This window comes from Cyanistes caeruleus, chromosome Z (assembly GCF_971803275.1).
Source record: "Cyanistes caeruleus chromosome Z, bCyaCae1.hap1.1, whole genome shotgun sequence".
NCBI lineage: Eukaryota > Metazoa > Chordata > Aves > Passeriformes > Paridae > Cyanistes > Cyanistes caeruleus.
This window is the reverse complement of record NC_141732.1, coordinates 60,374,313-60,394,239: the sequence shown is the minus strand read 5'-3', so window position 1 is coordinate 60,394,239 and position 19,927 is coordinate 60,374,313. Positions and strand designations below refer to the sequence as shown.

Genomic DNA, 19,927 nt, shown 5'->3' with positions numbered 1-19,927 from the left:
AATGTTGTGACACCCAACTACACCTCTTGTTTTCTTAAGTATTGGTAGTTATTGTTTCCTAGCAACATATGGGACAGAATTCCATGAGATGAAGAAACAAAAGGAAAAATCATAACCCCCCAACAAGTCATGAGGAAGCAGTGTGGTCTTGATGAGTTGTGGGGAAGTGTATATGTGTATATACACTGACTGAAAGGAAGAACATTGGCTTCTTCAGTATCAGAAGCCCTGGGACATGTGCATGCAAAATAACATTTTCTCATTTATAATCATGTCTCAGAAGCCCAGAATTCTCCAGATACATACGTTCCATAAAATACAACTTCTTTTTAAGAAACTCCTCATTACTTGTTTTCTTAGAAACGTCACTGATTTTTTTAAAGGAATCCATTCTTTCTGAAGCAATAATGTTTCTTCCTGAAACCTGAGTTAAGTCTCATTTTCTCTAAGATACTTTAATAGGTGGGTTAGATGTGTTTTTATGTATGATGTGTACAACTGTGTATATTATATGGGTGTAAGTGCCATGCCATTCTACAGTGGTATACCTATTTTATCTCTGAAGTATCATCTCTGTAATCCAAACAGATTAAAAAAAGAGAAATCATCAGTTAGAGACAGGATGTTGGGTTCCTTCTCCCTGCTTGTCAGTCACAGGGGTAGTCTTTCACTGAAGATTTTGAAGAGGTTGTGTGTTTGTTATGCTTTATAGAATGCCTTCAGACAAGTTGATTGTACCTTCAAAACCAGTGTAAAACCACAAGGAAAATAATTTCATTAGAATTGATCAAATTTCTGTTCTCTTGAATTCTTCCAGCAGATTTAAATTATACTTATGGTATATCCTGGTATGTCCTAATTTGGTATTAGGAAAATCTGGAAGAAGGAAAGTTATCATTAATAGATTTGTACATATGCAGCAAATATGCAACAGAAAAAGGGGCAAGATAAGAAGTACTAACATTCTGCTTTACCTTCTGTCAGGCTGGGATGAAATACAGAAACCTCATTTTGAAACCTGGTGGATCTTTGGATGGAATGGATATGCTACAAAATTTCTTGAAGCGTAAACCAAGCCAAAGAGCTTTCCTGTTGAGTAAGGGATTACATGTTCAGTAAAGTTATGATTCTTTTGTAATGGCATTTAAGTATGGACTGAACTGGAAACATCAGTGTATTTCACATTTTAACTATGTATAATTCTAGGGAAACTGGGTCATTTTTGGATAATTTTTTTAAATTGTATAAATAAAAATGTGACTTTTAAAACAAAATTTCATAGAACTACAAAATTCAACACATCAGGGAAAAAAAATTCTGAGATGTGCAGAAGCTGAGGAATTTGGATGGTAATTTTTTTAAACTGTTATGAAATAATACGAGTTAATACTAATCAATATGAGGAGTTAATGCCATGTTTCTCTTTTAAGACATGCACTAAAATTATGTCTTGTGAACTAATTTTAAAACTGAAGGGGATAAAAAGAATACAACCAGCAATAAAGGAAACAGATTCATTCTTTATTCTCTCTTGTATTGATGGCTCACCAGTGTCTCTGATGGATAGGAAGTGTTTGATTTTTGTCTTTGTTTGAATTCAGTCCAGCTACCTGACGAATTTGAAGTCTGAGAACCTGACCCAGATACCTTTACAGCAGATATGTTTTTGTCATACTTTAGACCTAATTCTGAAGCATTGTACCATTTATATACTTATATAGTATAACTAAAAAGGGAAAAATCAGCCAAAATCTGTGGCTGATTTTTCAGTTATTCCACCACTCTTTTTGTTGATGACCACAAATCAGGTCTTTGTTTTCCAAATTATATCAATACTGTCACTAAAATATTGTACTTGAGCAATTATAATGGCTTCAGTTGGTTTCTTAAGTATTTTGAGATACAAATAAGGAAGGAAGGAAATAAAATATCCCTAAAGGGAATGATAAAAGCCAATTAAAAGTTTTTCTGTTCCTTTCTGGTATGGCATGCAGAAATGCTACAAAAAAGTGCAATAGGTTTAATAGTTTCAGCTATAGGAGTGTAAAAGTAATTGAGGTATTAATCTGCAGTTTTTCTGCAAAATTAGGAAAAATTAGTCTTAGAAGCCAACTCTACACCATTCAAATAAAGCTGTTAATCCAAGTGCACTTTTCTTGTCTTAGGTATCTTACTATGGTTTTACTATTACAGCATGTATATGAACAGCCTTTAAATTTTATTTACTACCCAATACATTTTAGACATTTGGACCACAGTTGTAAACATGGTAGGGGTCTATAGTTTTTGGCTCAACCATGAGTTAAGAAAATTCACCTGGTCAACTGAAAAGGCAAACTTTTTTCAGCAAAAGAAAATTGATATCATTCACTTTGGGTCAAAGATGTCCATTTGTTTTAGGGGAAAAAACCTGAAATTTAGATTGTTCTCACAAATTGTGAGTATTTCTCAGAGTGAGAAGCTTCATTTTTTGCCCTTTTTTTCTTTAAAAATGTTGAAACTGGGGAGTTAAAAATGAGTTTAATTAGTTTCTGAAATAGAAAATCTGAATGGACTTACCTTTGAACTGCACCAGTTAGATGTGAGGAATCATAACTATCTGTAGCCAAAACAGATTAACTCTATTGTCTTACCAGACCACACAATTAAGACAAATCTAACTCTTACGGTCAGTTGCAATTTTAGGCCACAGTTATGCTGGGTTCTGAAAAGGCAATACATGGAAATCACATGTATGAGAAGACCTTGAACAATACTCAGCATGGCCAGAATGGAAAGCTGAGAAAACTGATGGATACAAGATTACCCCAAAACCTGTGAATTTTGCCTAGATTGATTTCCCATACATTCTTTTGCTTACGGTATTTTGCCATCTTTTTATACATGTTTAAAATTCTTGTGATTCTCTTATCAACATGGTTTTTTCTTTCACACTGTAATAATATCTCCAAAGAACGAAAACATTGTAAAAAATATACTAAATTGTACTTTCCCCAAATTAATCTGCAAACCTAAGCAATGGAACCTTTATTAAGGAACAAAAATCAGTTTTTATTTTATGGTTGGTAGGCAGATTTCCACATGAGGGAGACCTTTCTCTGCATAAATCAGCAGTCTTGGGTCAAGGTAGATAATTGTAAGTACAGTATATGGACAAAAATATGTGGTGGTAAAAAGTCATGTAGTGATTTAAAAGTTAGAGTTAGAACAGTACTGATGGTAATTATGACAATTTAATTGACTTTTTAATTTTCTTACTCTTTAGTGTGTATGTTTGTATGTTGTACAGTGTTGAGAAGCCAAGATGCTGAAGTGCAGGAGAATGTCTGCTATTACTTGTGTGTGAAAATGCCTGCATAATTGTACAGTTATGTCAGCAGCAAATGGATATCCATGTGTGTAGGGAGGAAAAACTAAACCATATTGTAACCACAAATTAAAGTGTTGTGTTCTATATCTGTTCCGAAGGAATAGGATTTGCTGTAATTTGTTTTGTAGAAGCCAGTTGCTTCATCAGGCAGTAATTATATCAGATCAGCCTATGGCTAACACTACACTCAGCAGAGAAGACTAATGGGTATGTTCTGAATTGCTTATGAAAATCTTAATGTGGTAACATATCAAACTTGTCTGCTAAGTTTTATATTGGCTTCCTGGAGCCTTGTGAATTAAATTTGGGTTGGATTAAATGACTTTTTTTATTGCAACTAAAACTTATTCTGTGATTCTATAAAATTTATGTTCATGTTTTTACTCTCAATACCTGATCTTGGGATGGAAAAGTAACCCTGGGTAAAGACATTTTTTGTTTCTGCACCTGTCTATAATAGGTGTAAAACTTTGTATAGGAAAAACTTTTTCTGACACTATTCTAAGGCTGTGACATGGAGTCCCCCAATAAAACAGGAAACACTTCTGTTTTGCAAACGTGAGTTAATGACCTTGACACTACCAGAAACAGTCATGTATATGAAACCATGCCAAAACACAGGTATCTGACAAAGCCCTACCTGTTCTAGAGTTGCTAGACCTAGGCTTCCCCTGAGTTAAATGTCAAGCTCTATGAAAGCCTGAGTTTATTCCAAACCAACTTCAAGTATTCACTATAGTAAATGAGGAAGTAATTTGTAGTTTTTATCTGTAACAAACAGATGCCTTTTAAAGTTAATATTGTATCTTCTTAGAATTTCACTGTGTTTAGGATTATTACTTTCTTGTATTAGGAATTCAAATTAGACTTTGGCTTCACAACAAAAGTTTCATCTGAAAGGGAAAGGGTAAAATCAGAAACCTGGGAGAGTGCCTATTATCCACTGAGCAAGTGGCAATGGCTTTCTCTTTCTATTGCCTCACCGTGAAGGATAGAATGGTTTGAGCACGTGGCTGAGTTACAAGATGGCTAAGTGATAGTCTCAGCAGCTGCTACTGCTATTTGTGTGACATAGGTCCAGCATGTAGGCTCTTTCTGGATTGCTTGCAAGTCATGTGGTGATTTTTACATAAATGGTGAGAAGTCTGAGTAAGAGGTTTAAACTTCGCTCTGTGAGATGTGGTGGCTATTTTCTCTCTAAAAAAATGAAATTATATCCAACTACCTTTGAGGGTAGGGCAAGGTAGGTGAGTTAAATGGAGATTCCTGGAGGGCTTTTCCAGAAGTGTAAGAGCTGTTTGCATGATACATGATTACTGATAGGGGTTAGACATCACCTGATTATGTGGTACTCTAGTCAGAGGAAAAGGAAGGGAAGCAGTCAGGTGGAAGGATGAAGTTGGAGAAGAGTGTTTTGACAACAGTTGTAGAAGAGTTGAAGTGGATGTCAGAGGCAGGTAACAGGAAGAAGACTAACTTGATGTATAGTGATTTGTGAAGGCTGTTTAAATGTTTTTCATTGTTTTATGAATTAGAAACAAGACATGCTTTTCTGTGAATAATTTTTTGTTACTTGCAAGCCAAGAACATGAGACTATACACTGGCTTGTTACTTAAGAACTTGACTTATTCCTGACATCTGGGGATTAATTCATCACTTTCTTCATTAATATATTTTAAACAATAGATTCTCATGGTGGGAGTAAAGAAGTTTTTGGGGAAGTTCAGTCTGAGGGGCATGTACTGGAAATCCTGTATATAATCATCACTGGCCTGTGTAAAAAGTGTAGATGATACTACTGTAGATGCAGTCCCAAACAGCAGTCAATTTTAGAACTCATTAGGATAGATAAAGACAAATTAAGTAAATGAATTGGAAGTGGTTGCCTAGAAACCAAGAATCATGACCTAATTTTGCTCAGTATTGATCAACAGAGAATAGATTCAACCAATACTTGCTTGCTTCATACTTCTGATGAATGGAAAAGGTTTAAAATCTCAGTGTTAAGAGAACAAAGGAGCAAAATTATTGGGGAAAAAAAATTGTGAATGAAAAGTTTTATGTCTTTGAGATTCAATTGGCCAAAATCCCACAATTTCGCAAGTTAAAAATCTTTGTGAAAAATTCTAAGAACCAATCTGCTTCCAGTAAAAACAGCAATTAAAAATAAACAAAACAGAAGTGTGGCCAGAAGTAGAAAATAGTTATAAAATGAGGAACTGTAAAGTGTTCAAAATTTAAATAAATAAAAAGTGCTAAAAATAAAGAAGGCTGAGACTGTTGAGGCAAAAAAAAAAATAAAAAATGAAAGAATTATAGCAAATAATATGTATAGCTTAATGTGTTAAGTACAAATAAATACCATTTGTGTTACAGACCCTTCAGTAGATGGAAATGCTAATATGGCAAATGATAACCAAGACAATTTTTAATTCAGTTCCTCTTCTGTATTTACAAAGAAGCAAGTGATGTAATCATGTCATGTGAGAACGATGGGGTACTTTCCAGTCTACTAAGTGAGGAGCATATTAAGCAATGTCTGCTAAGAATACTCATGTAGCATGAGTAGGTTGGATGGCTTCCACCCTACAAACGAACAAGAATTAGTGGTGAGGACGTGGTATTCATTTTGGGATAGCTGGGCATATGCTACTGTACTAAAACACTGCTAATGAGATCTAGTCTTCAAAAACCAAATAGGTGACTCTTGGTCACATAGCTTGAAATCCACCTTCAGTGGAACAGCAGTGAGGCATAAATGTTGTTCTGTTGCTGAAGAACTAACAGTGAGTATAATTCGTAGGGTGCAAATGATTTTATGAAAAACAAGTTTTTTTCAGACAGCCCTGATGTAATCATTTATGGCCATTACAAGCCTGTTGAGAGTGATTGTAGAGATTTATGTATTTGATTTAGTGCTTCATATTTTTATTTAAAATAACACAATATGGTATCAATAGAGGATACATAAAATGGATTAACAGTAGCTAACTGTTGAGAGTACTTGTTGGCATAGAATTACTGCAGAACAGGGTAGTGGTCTAAGTGCTTCAGGCATTACACAGGAATATAAAAATATAAAATAATAATATAAAATCACCAGTGACAGAATTTTTCAGGAACTGACAAAAAAAAACCCCAAACATTTTAGCCTGAAATAGTTTTCTTTAACTGTGTGATTGTGAGATATACAAAGTTTTACAAGAAAATTTGAGCAGACAGATGCTTTTCTATATGACAGAAGATAAACCCAACCTTTGATTTCTTGTTGAAGAAGGCCGTATTTTTCTCTGTAGAAGGTAGAAACTGAGTAGAACTCTGAAGTTATTGTTATAAATAGGATTTCTGAGAAGCCAGAGTTAGTTTCTCTTCATTGTGCTGTCCCATTTGAATTTCCAGATTTTGGTTAGGTTGACTTCTTAAGGTGACTTGTTTTTGGCAGAGCTGATGCATTCTGATTGGTCTCACTGTCAGGCCCAAAACTTATCCTTTCCCTCGCCTCTCCTGAAGTGTTGCTGTCCTCAGGAATTCAGTCAGCACATTATCTAAGGTGTATACTTTAAACTTGGGAGAAGCACTTAGCAAACAACTGAGCAATTTGTATTTCTCCTTTTATTCAATTTTTTATTTATTAAGAACCAGTCATGGTTCAATATCCAGGATAAGTTACTACCAAAATCTGGCAGAATACCAGAAATCTAGTCAGAATTTTACATCCATGTAATGTGTAACATGTTACAAATATTATTAGTCACAGAAGGGTTTTACAACAACTACTTGATTCTATAAGCATGAAATGGCCTAGAGCATTAATGGGAAATGTGTCAAAGCACACATTGTGTTTTAGGAGAATACTGCAAGAGGAATACATTTTATTCACCTTGGTAAATTTTTAAAAGTGTGGGTTTGTATTTTAAGCTTAGTCAAGAAGTAAGACTTTCATCCTATTGAAAATTCAGAATTAAGTCCCATAGAATTAACAGGGCTTAAATGAGCTATCTGTAAAATGTTAATAAATGTAGTACAATTAAACTTAATAGCATTAATAGCATTTTTCTCTTACATTTAAATTTTATTTTTATACAAAACAATTCACATTATCTACAGGTAAGAAAAATCATCAGAAGTTGAGAAGTATTATGGATAAGTTGTCTGTATACATGTTCACATTATGAATGTTTTTTTTCCCAAGTGTGTTTATGCCTTACCTATTTCTATAGGCACAGGGTAGTTCCCTTTCCTGTCAAGCATGGTAAACCTTGGATAAGCCCATCCATGGGCCCATTCACCATTTCTAATGGAACTTAATGCACAAGGGGAAGATTGAACAAGTGTGAATCTGCATAGAGAAAAAAAAACCACATCTGAAGATAATCTAATTTACTGGCAAATCAGCTTCTTTTTTCCTTCATTTTGTTTTCACTATGCTCTTTGCTCTGCTGGAGACATGCAGCAGTATGCCCTAACCTGAAAAGGGACCTTCTGGTCCAGTATGGCTTTTTAGAATTAACCACCTTAGTCCTTGGTGAAAGTGTGGATTAAGTTTGACATAGGTGGCTTTCCTTCCTCTCTCATTCCTTAGGATTACATTGGGTTTGCTTGACTTCTTATGAAAATTGCTTAAATCACAAGTTAGTTTCATTTTAGAGCTTCTCTCATGCCATCAGGTATCCAGTGTGATCAGTTCTCAGTAGAGCTGTACCCAGAACCCTGTATGCCTTGAAGTCAGGAGAAGTTAGAAATAGATTCAGTTTGGTCTGGATAGAAAGATAACATGATATATAGGTTGGAATGCAGTTAATCAGGTTTTTAGGAGAAAACTTTAGGTGAGGGGTGTGATACTTAGGTAACATGAACTTAGTGTACAAGGGTAAGCCTGATGTGGTAAAAAAATTATGTTAGAAAAGTGGTTGTTACGACAAAGATGTGTGAAAATGAAATTCAAGACCCCTTATGAGAGGTATGACCTGTAAAGAAAAAAGGAACAACCAAACCCACCTTCAGTTTTTACAGAGGACTAATGATGATCACTGAGAAAACACAGAGAACTTACTAATGAATTCCAAGACTTATCTAGGATCACAGGAAAAGAAGTTTTCATTAAAGGGAAAAAAATTATTTGCATACAAGAGAAAAATCTAGCTTGTTCAATCATGTAACTGTCTCTCACAGACTTTCTCCTGGACAGAGATATACTGTTGCAATCCTCTCCCGGAGTGGGGACTCCTCTGTTTTACACCCCGTGGTGAGAGTCCTGCCCTTCAAGGAACACGGGTGGGCAGGGGAGAGTTCCTGGAGTGGATACAACAGGGACTAAAAGTATCTAGACACCGGAGGCCCAAACTTGCTGGAATAGTCCTGGTTTTATTGCATGTCATCCATCCGGGGCAAGAAAAAGACCAAAATGCCCTGGGTCTTATCTCATACTCGGGGGCGGGGGTGATCAGGAAACACAGGGATGTTACAGCCGATGGGACAGGGGAAAGGGAAAAGGTTCTCAGGTAGGGACTAACATTACACAGACTGAGGGTGAGTTTTACCCTTGGGATATACCATGATTTTTAGATACACTACAACAATATACTATGAAGTCATCCATAGATTTCAAGGCAGAGAAGTCATCTCAAATGGAATATCCTACCTGGATTCTTCAAAAGCATGTCTAAAGCCTGAGCATTGTAAATTCTCAAATTGTAAGAAGTACCCAGGCTGGAATGGCAGGAGTTACATTTGCTAATTGTGTATTATCTTCTTAATGGGTAAATACCCACTGAGAACTACAAGGGCATTGTCAGGGTGTGCAAAAGTTTGGTTTAAATGGCAAAAGTTCAGCTTTAATTGAAATTGGCCAGAGATACCAAAAACAAGCCTTCTTCAGGTACATAAATAGCAAGTGTAAGCAGAAAAAAATACTCACCTGCTATTAAACAGGAGAGGTGAATCAGTCACCAACAGTTCTGAAAAGGCAGAGGTTCTCAGCAGTTTCACCTCTGTGTTTACCAGCACTGCTGGGCCCCAGGTGTCAGGAGCAAAAATCCAGGCTGATGCAAACACAGATCTGCTGTCAGTGAAGGCAGAGTTGATGTGTGATGTGTGAGCTGTTGCTGGAGCTTGACCCGTATGACTTGAGGGGCTCTGATGATATCCCCCAAGGGGTCAAGACAGCCAGATCATGTCATTGTGAGGCCACTCTGCAGAATCTTTGAGAAGTCATGTAGCTCAAAGAATGTCACAGAAAACTGTGTTACCCCCACCTACAAAAAGAGCTTAAAGGAGGATCCAGGAAAATGTGATGGAGCCATCCATCTTACTTCAGCCCCTGGGAAGCTTAAGGAATTAATTCTCCTGGCGGCTATTGCACATCAGGTGAAGCACATGACTGGGAAAAGCCAGCATTGATTAACCAAGGGCGAATTGAGCTTGGCAAAGCTGGTAACCTTCTCTGACACAGCAGCCTGCTTAGTTGATGTTGGGTGAGTGGTGGGCATTGCTTGCCTGGATTTCTCTGAGGCTCTCAGTATTACTTCCCACAGCCTCCTCCTGGAGAAGCTGCTGTGTTATGGCCTAGGCAAGGGGTCTGTAGGGTGGGTGGGAACCTGGGTGACCCAGGGAGTGGTCAGTCACTTCTCTTCAAACTGACAGCCTGGCACAAGGGGTGTCCCCAGGGATTGATACTGGGCCCAGCACCGCTTATTTTCCAAAGTAATCTAGAAAATGGGATCAAATGTATCCTAGTGAAATTCTGCAATAGTAGCAAACTGTCTGAGCAAGAGGACACTTGGGAATGGAGGGGCACCCTGCAGAAAGACCTGGATAAGCTGGAATAGTGGGCTAATGAGACCATTGTGAAGTTCAGTGAGGATAAGTGTAAGGTTTTGCACCTGGGAAAGCATAACCCAGGAGTGCAGCACAGGCTGGGATGTACCCAGCTTGGGAGCAGCTCTGTGGGAAGTGGCCTGGCGCTCCTGGTGGACTCGGCTGCCTTCGAGTGACGTGTGTGCTCCTGCAGCACAGAAAGGGAGCAGATCCTGGGTGGCTCCAACAAGGGCTTCACCAGCAGAGATGAACTCCTTATCCCACCCCACACAGTGCTTGTCAGGCCACACCTGGAGTACTGAGCTCAGTTTTGGCCCCTGGTGCCCAGCACAGATGTGGGCAGCCTGGAGAGGTCCAGAGGAGGGCCACAAAGGCAATCACAGGGCTGGGAAGCCTGGCACATGAGGAATGGCTGAGGGAACTGGGTTTGTTCAGCCTTGAGGGCCTTGAAGGATTAGGGAACACTTTATCCCTATGTTCCAGTGTTTAAAAGGTGGCTACAGAGAAGATGGAGGTTTACAAGGAAGCACATGGGAAGGAGATGGTGTAATGGGTAGAAGTTACTCCTGGAGACATTCCAATTGGACACAACAGAAAATTTTTCTCAGTGGTAGCAATTGACAGTTGGAATATCTCCTCAGGGAAGTGTGGATTCTGCAACTTTGAACACTTTTAAGATCCAGCTGAACACAGTGCTGGGTCATCTTGTCTAGATCATACTTTTGCAAAAAAATGTTTGGACCAGGTGATCTTTGGTGTCCCCTTCCAGTCTGGTATTCTATGATTCTTAAGTATCTTGAAATAAGTAGATAACTGACAAGGATCCAAAGCACAGGTTGTTTCTGTAGCAGAAGGGATGACATTTCTTCTTGATTTGGAATAGGTGATAGGATAGCTTTGTGCTTTCAATTATTTTTGCTTTTGACATTCCACACCTGAAGCAGAGACTGTAACTAACAATCTCAAAACAAAAAGAGCAAAAGAGATAATTCAAGCTGCTTTGTCTGCTTTCTGGGCTGGAGAAACCTCAGAGAGTAGAAATTCTCTTTGCCTGATACGTGTATTTTATTAATTTGGGTTCAGTCCTCAAACTCAGCATACTGTTTGGCAAGTTATACAGGTGTGCTTCCTTAGGCTACTTAGAATGCTTTTCCAAATAAATATCCAATGTGTATGTCAGAGTAGCATTTGTTTATTTATCAACAAAGTTCCTAAAATTAGAAAAATTTTGATTGAAACATTTTTATTAGTGTTGCTAGCCCACATCTGTAACAAAAATAATGCATCTCTAGATTACTAACTCATAACGAAGATGTTTCAGTTGCTGATATAATTTTCCAGTACAACTTTAATTAAAATAGAAAGTGGCATCAGAAGTATAAAAATACTGCTGACTTCATTAAAAAGAACTGTTTGTGCAGAAGTGCTATTTTAGGACCATAGAATTTAACATAAAAATAAAAGATGAATTCAGGAATCAGCAGAATTGGAAATTTCTGAAGCAAAACTTCAGATGCAAGAGAATTAATCTCTCAATCATTTCCACTGCTGAATCTCACTAAGGATTTTATCGCAGAGCTTAGCAGCTAACCTGTATGATGTTACCTAATTTTGAAGCATTACTTATTTTATATTGGCTTTTTTGTCTTCTGATGTGTGCTAGGTGTCCTCAGAGGAGAGATTTTGGCTAAGGAAGGTTATTCCATTTGTTTTATAAAACAAAAAAATGTTTATGACATATTGCTGTATGTCATAAAATTAAAAAACAAGATATCATAGAAAATAAGATACTTCATTTTCTTTCATATTCTTAATGAAGAAGAATTACCTTGGTTTTAAAGGACGTACAAGAGAACATAATTTTCTTCTTGATTTTAAATGGATTTACCTGTTACATGGTTTTATCAATGATTGGACGGTACCATGAGTTCAGGGTAGTGATTCCTGAAACAGGTCTGGAAGTGTTTGAAAACTTTCTGTACATCACTTGAAAACTGATACCTCAGTGTAAGCAACAGGACACCTTGGAATAATACATTATTTTTAGATATATCTTTAATGCATAGTAACATTTCTGTGCTCACTTTTAATCAGATTGTCATTAGAGAAACTTTGCTGTCCTATATTGCAAATGCAGGTTGAGAATGAAGGTTACAAGTTCCTTCTCCTCTTAGGAAGTCCTTGTGCAATTCCACCTCTGTGAACCCCCTGTGCTTTGTTACAGCTACTTTCACCTTGAAATGTTTTAAGTTTGGAAGTGCTTCTTTTATTCTTCTGACAGAATAGAAAGGAGTGAATCTAAACCACTTGATTTTTCCCCAAGCACAAAGTATGACTCCTATATGTGTGTGTTATCTGTGTTTCTTAACAGCATTTTATAGCTATAATTTTACATATTAAAATGCAGAGCTCAGGGTTATTTATTTTAAATTATTTAGTTATTTAGGTTGATTTTTCAGAGAATGAGGAGCTATGGAGCTCAATGAGGGCCATTGTTGAAAGAGATGAAAAATCTATGGTAACCTGCCTAACAGCTAAAAATTTTTGTCCTCCTCTCACTGACCATTTTTTGTCTAAAGCATGTTACAGAACAACAGATACAGAATTTCAGGATAACAAGGATAAGAATATCCCCCTCTGCATATAAAAAGGTGAGACCTAGAAGACATGAGTATTTTGGCAACTATTAAACAGTCTTAGAGGTTTGAAAATGTAAACATGGGTTCCCATCTCCCTGTGCTGTAGTTATTGCAGATCATATCATCTCCCCTTTTTTTAGAGAACCAATATTTAAGTGTCATAAATAATTCCACTTTAGGGGGAGAAAAGAACAATGCTCAGCCAGAAAAGCAGAAGATTCTTGGAATGATTGTAGGAGATTTAAATATGAATGGGGAGAGATAAGTTAAGTGATGATAAAATTTCTGTTCACTGAAAGTATTTTATAACTCTTCACCAGAAAACACAGATATGAATGCATTTTTTATTATATGCACAAAAATGTAAAATTAAAGGTCAATATTTCATATCTATCATACAAAGAGGCATATAAAGTACCAGAGCAATTTTCATATGGCAAAAGCAACAATATTCAAGGGGGTTTTTGATGACCCATGCAATTTAAATGACCAAAATGCACAAAAGGAATCACTATGAAAATAATTATTTTGCATGCTCTCTCAACACACCAACACATGTTCAAATCTATTCTTATTTGAGCAAATGCTCTGATGATTAAAGATTAAAATTAAAATAAATTCTAACTCTTTTCTAATTCATTATTTTTGGCACTGAATTTTTTTATAACAAAGAACATAATGAGCTTGGGTGAAGACAGTTGTGGCCCTCTATTCTGAGCATTTCAGTCAGTAATGCCATTACTTTCGCTATCTGAGGTACTGGTGCTGTAATCCCCAGTGAGGGACTAGATTGTCACTCTTGGAGGAAGAAGGAAAAAAGTCCCTAACATGGAGAGAAATATTATCTGTTTTAAATGTATTTCACAAGGACACAATTATTGACCTACACTAGGAAACAAAGGGCACAAAGTACATTTTGGTTTTAATTATACATGCACAGTCCACTGAGACTTTATTTCCAGTAAAGGAAATAATGGGATACTATCTAGATAATCTTTTCTACAGCACAGATTTATGTGCATCAACTTACTGTAGTTCACGGTCTATAGTTTGTGTCTAAGGTTTAAGATCTAGAAAAAATTGTTCAGTTGGTTCCCTTGCAGATTGTTCCTTCTGCAGTAATAACAGAAAGCTCCCTCCTTATTTGCTGCCATGAAATTCATCACTGAGGGTACAAGAGGAACAAGCTGCACTTCCACAGTTCTGGTTTATCTTGCTGTAGCCTGAGCTGGTTAGCCACTGTTATTACAGGCTGCCCAACTTTCAGGTCTGTGGTTGTGCCCTGAAGGGAAGTCTTGCTTGGGATAAAATGGCTTGTTTGCAGTTGAGCCTGCCCTAAGCTATGGGAAGTTCAAGCATTTCAGGGGGATTTCAGAGAATTTCAGCTGTAAAGATGCAGCAAGTTTTTACCAAACTGCTTGTTCTTAGAGGCATATGATCAGGGTAAATGTAAGTGTATCTATGTAAGAACAGCCGAAAGAACATTTCAAAACAAAATTTTTCTCTTCTGTTTCAATCTTACTCTAATGCATGGCTATCAGAATTTTTTAATTATTGAAATAATATGTAATAATGTAATGTAATGTAATAATGTAATAATACTTTGCTTTGTTTTCAGAGCCAGCCAAAATAATTCAGCTGAAATTCTTCTCACCAAAATCAGCCTGGGGAATATATACAGCAGACAGCTTCAGCTCAAACTGTTACAGTTTGGCAAATCTAAAAGAAATTGCAACAGGTTATTATAATAGGAGTTGTTGGGCAACCTAAATTGCAGGCAGGTCTACAAGCCCAAACTATAGTTTACCATATGTAGAAAGTAACTTCTAAATGTAAGATGAGAGTTCATGTGTGGTAAAAGTAGATAAGAGTTTCTTGGAATGGTTTATCAAACTTGGTACAGATTAAAATGTTTAGGTCTTTTTAATTAGAGCTCTGGACTTCAATAGCAAGATTTTTTTTCTTCAAAATTTATTTCATCAGATATCTTTATGTAATTTAGATTATGGTATGTCCTTAAGACTTGACTGAGATATTGATGGAGAAAATCATATTTTTTTAATTGAGATTCTTATAGACATATTCCTTTACATAAAAATAAAATATTTTCTTACAGAATGGTCAGATTTAGAGTTCAGTTTTACTCTAACATGCTCAAGATTTGTTTTCAGGTGGCTTTTGGATGGAAATGAATTTTTAGCAGGGATTCACCGATACAGGTCTACTAAAAGCCAGCGGTGCTTTGTTAAGTGAGCCATCTGGTCACCTTGCATTAACAGAATACGTGAACTCTGATGTTCACCAAATATTTAAATTTCTTCTAAAGTAACTTTTTTTATAACTTTAAAAAGAGAAAATATCCATGTATAAGGGATAGATTTATTTCAGCCATCCTGTTATTTAATCAGTATGTGTTGTACCACCTCTGTGTTCTCATTTAGACCTGAAATCTCATACTGTAGGAAGAGTTGTAAGGGAAAAGCAAGGTGTTTTTTTCAAACAATGTATGTTCAAAGATTGGCATCAAAGCCAGAATTGTCAGTTACTGCTGAGAATTACTGACTAGGCTGTTGATGCAAGTGGAATGGGCTAGATATCCATGTGGCTGCTTCCCTGTGCCTAACACCTGGAGATGTGCATAAAAGGATGTCAGGATGACATGCAAATGTAGATGTCATAGACTAAGAAAGGAGCAAAGGTCAGGAGAGTAACTTGCCAAATGACAACGTATATATGCTTCATTGGAAGATGTGTTGAAACTAAAAGCAAGATGACACTTGTGTGGGTAGTAATTGTAGGTGTAAATAAGAAGGTGCTTCAGCGTTTATTTTTCCTTGATAATGAAATCTGACATCATGATATTTTAACCTTTGAAAGTTAACCTGAAAGTTAAACTTTTAAACTTTGCAAGTTAACATGAAAAAAATATCACCAAGAGAATGAACTAGAGTGAATGAGGTACTGGTAGGAAAACTGTGTGTTTATAAACAGGATGTAACTAGATTGAAGTTAAAAATATTTATTGCTGTGGAATGATGGATGAGGAGAATGCAACTTTTTTAGAAACACTTGTTTGTTTCCAGATATATAGTAAGAACTTTAATCTTATTTATCCTAGTGTAATGTAATACATCAAAAAACCTTCTCCATTTGTTCCAGGGACACTGAACCATAACAGCTCTGGGCTGTCCAGTGTGATTAAAGAAAGGTAGAAATAGTTCTGTTCCTGCTGCCAAAAATCTTACTGAGATTTATTGATGGAATCTATGGTGCCAAGAATGCCATGCCAAGTGCTCTGCTGGAGGAAAGCAAGTATTCTCACTTGAGTTGTTTTGTAGAATGGTTTCCCAGGTTGGTCAGAGCACATAAAAAATAAATAAGTTCTGAAATATGTTTTGTTTTTTGGAGTCCCTTAGTAAGTTCATCTCTCTTCTACATATTTGTCTGATGCTTATTTTTAATTTCTTCTGCAGTTTTTCCTATTTCATAGGATAGATAGTCACACTGTTAATTAAAGCAAAGTAAGATCTTCATATGCTTTACTTGGTGCATGTAATCTTGAATTTTCAAGCATACTTTTATTCCAGAGCAAGCTCCATGACTTAGTTGTCTAGTTTTACATTTTAAGGAGATGTATAGTTTAAAGGTGTCTTTTCAAAAATCGTATTTTGGTTAGCCTATCATTTAGGACTGTGTTTTAGTACCACCAATATAGTTGCTATATAGATATATTATAGATATATAGATACATTTATTTCAGACAGAGATGCCAAAATTATGAACATGTACACTTCTGGATTGCCATTGCATTACAGAGTATCACTGAAACTGTGATTCTACCCTGCTTCAGAAATACAAAGGTGTTAATAAGCAGTTATGAAAGATTGCTATTAGCTGCTCACAGTATAAATATTTCTTCATGATACTGACATGTGAGTGCCTGTAAAAGATGAGTGCTCCACTCTGCTTTTCAGAATGCACACTAAAAGATTTCCCAGATATATCTGAAGAACCAGCTCACTTTTTCAGTGTAAGCAATAGTAATAGCCTTCCAGACTGTCACACTATGTGCATGTTTTTGTGCTGTTACTTGAGAAATTACTCTTGCAGTTTTTCCTGTTGGTTTGGCTGAAGTGAACAAGGCTTCATTGGGAAAGAGGCAGGATAGCAGGTACCAGAGGCATGATCCCACTCCCATTTTAGTTAGTAAGAATTTTAATACAGAAACTGAGGCCGGATAAGGCCTTTTGTGTGAAAAAAAAATCAGTCCTGGTAAATAGTTTCTTATCCTATAGTTAAGAAAACAGCTCATAAAGATGATGCATATCGGAAGTTATTTATAAATTCAGGCTTTAATAATATGCAAGCCAGACATGCAAATCTGGATTTTTTTTTTTTCAAATCTGCATGAGAATATTTTAATCTGTCATCTCAGACTTCCTATGCCTCAAACATCTCTACCACAAAAGAAGGTAGTGTGTTCTGAACAGAATGCAGTGCATATACTACTGCACTTCCCAGTGTGCTAAATAGAATGTTTAATGGCAATTTGGACAATCCTGCAGTACTGTGCCGTGTAGACAGTCCTGACACCGGCACCGATTCCATAGGGAAAAGAAAGGAGGTGGTCATGTAATTGAAGACTACATCATAAAGAACAGTCACCAATGGGTGTAATTATGGTTGAACATAATTATGCACCTCCTAACCTTATGTACCTTAATTATAGCACCTCCTAACTTTGCGTGCTTGCCTTGAAACTCCGTCTGGTGTAACTGTGCTGCCCCATGAAACGCACCATGGCTGTATCAGCTGTGACCCTCTTACAGCTAAACACAGTTACTTGACTAATGCAAGCATCAGTGAATTTTCTCTATTTACTTTTTTATGCTAGTTAGTGAGGAAATTTGGCAGTAGGCTGTGAGGAAAGTAAAGCTGTTACTGAGTGCTTTGGCTGCTTTGTTTTTCTGGGGAATGAGAGCTATTTGGGAGGGCTCTGCGTGGCAGCTGGGGAGCCTAGGAATCCTGGAAGAATCTTGGAGCGTCTGGAGCAGACAGCATGATTTTGGAAATTGTCCAAACTGTGTGTTGGAGCAAAACACAGTGCCTATCAGTCACAGTACCTCCTGACAGAGTCACATGGTATGACAGTTCCCTCCACAGAGGTGATCTTCACCACTCTTGTCCCTCTTTCTTACCTCTCTTTCTGGGAAAAAAAGCCTTAGTCTTCTCTGAAATGAGCCATGATAAAATGTGTGTCTTTCACATGCACAAATGTCTCAAGGGTGCTCTATTGTAAGGAAGCTGTCCAGCCAGTTAGGTCTATGTAGTCATGGGGAAAGCAGAGAAGGGTTCCACCCACAGCAATGTTTTGCCCTTAATGGAAGAACTTGGCCTAATTTCACACTCATTTGAAAGCATTTAACAGCAGTAGTCAGGGAGAGGACTATGACAAATGCATTTGGATGATAGAATCTTTTGTCTCAATGGTATTTTGTTGAAGAATAACAGCAACTTTGGATCTCAGTGTCTCTACAAGAAACTCCTGCACTGAAAAAGTAGGAGAAAATTGCTTGACATCTTAAAAGGTCCTGAAAATCCAGATGCATGAGAAACAGCTGTACAACACATAGCTTAAATAAACATCCCACCCTGTACCCCCCTATATTTAGCCAACAAAGTGAAAGTTCACTGTGCTACCTTACATCACTGTTGATGGGGATAGCAGGGACAAAGACACTTTATTTGCTCTGCTGTGTAGTGACCAGACTGTGCAATAATGTTTAAGTAACAAGACACTCCAAAGGGAACAGATTAGGGTGGGTATGAATGCGCTAACAAGTAGGACTTGCACAAAAGACATCCCCAGGGACACAGCTTCATTCCACAGGTTCTGCCTGGAGCTTGGCTCTGCTGCCCAGCCCTACCCAAAGGCAGCCTGAAAAAACAGTATGGGATAAACAGAGGTAATTAGTTGGTTTTGTGTTTTTGTTTTTGGTTTTTTTTAATAACAAATATGTGTTTAGAGATTGTCAATATCCACTAGTAAGCCAAAAAATCTACAAAATTTTACTTACTATCTTGCCCTAACTTTCTTCAGGGTGTTCATCAGTTCCTTTTGAATGTGTGTCTTTTCCTGCTAAATAACCACAGCCAAAAACTTTCAGGTTGTATCCAGCCAAATGTTAATGTTGTTAGAAGCAGTGATAATTATGCAAGGAGTCACTTCACTGGTCACTGAAGGTGAGTTCTGTATTCAACCTGAATACAAGCAGGCTGTTGTGGAAGACGTGAAGAAGCATAAAATTGTACCAAATTCCAAAATTCCCTTCTGATCCTCCCTAGTTAAAAATGTTGCTGGAAAAACTGAAAGACCTTTGAAGGCTTTTGCCATGTTGTAGAAACTGGTGTAGGTGACAGTGTACTAAATGATGGACTCACTGCCTTGATGAAAGATTCGTGCAAAGGGACTGGGAAGCACTGCTCTGATGAGCATTTCTTTGTCTACGTATTTCATTCAGACAGTTGCAGTGTAATAAAAAACACTGTACTTAGATTTCTCAGTAAGTTTTCTTCCTCTATATAAGCTCAAATTTTGTTCCTATAATGATTTCTTTCCCTCCCCCTCTTTTGCAAATTTCATTGAGCCATCTCTGGGAGCTTCTCTTCACATTAGTGCCCTTTCTCTTGACGCTGAATTAATTAAGGATGAAACTGGAACAGTGACTCATAGCAAAGAAGCAGAGTTCCTTATTAGTAATAAGTAAAGAGGGCCACAGGAACCCACTGCTTCCCTGCTCCAATAATGCCTTCCTTTTGTGTGTCATTCCCACATTGATCATGTTAACTGATACCTCTTTAGACACTAATTGTTATATTGATGAGTCTGAATTGGATGGTTTCACTATTTGGGAGCTTTTGGGGATGCAATCTCCAAAAAGGTGAAAGTGCTAATTATATTGGTAATTACTTTAAAGCTCTAAGCCTACTTTCACCAGGGTCCATTCCCATGGTAACAGTAGCAGGTACAGCAGAATTCAGCCAAGCAGCACTCAGAGCTCTTGGCTATGTCAGCAGTGGCTGAGGTTGGAAGGACACTAT

At 37.1% G+C, this 19,927-nt stretch overlaps 1 protein-coding gene across 11 annotated transcripts in view; it reads left to right on the top strand.

The window, feature by feature from the left end:
• Positions 1-3,713, top strand: part of NLN (neurolysin) — a 39,621-nt gene extending 35,908 nt beyond the window's left edge. For all 11 annotated transcript variants that reach the window (XM_086868523.1, XM_086868522.1, XM_086868530.1 and 8 more), the window contains one exon: positions 985-3,713. In XM_086868523.1, the coding sequence (XP_086724649.1) occupies positions 985-1,119 (135 nt within the window). In that variant the 3' untranslated portion in view covers positions 1,120-3,713. The remainder of the gene's footprint in view (positions 1-984) is intronic.
• The last annotated feature ends 16,214 nt before the right edge of the window (positions 3,714-19,927 follow it).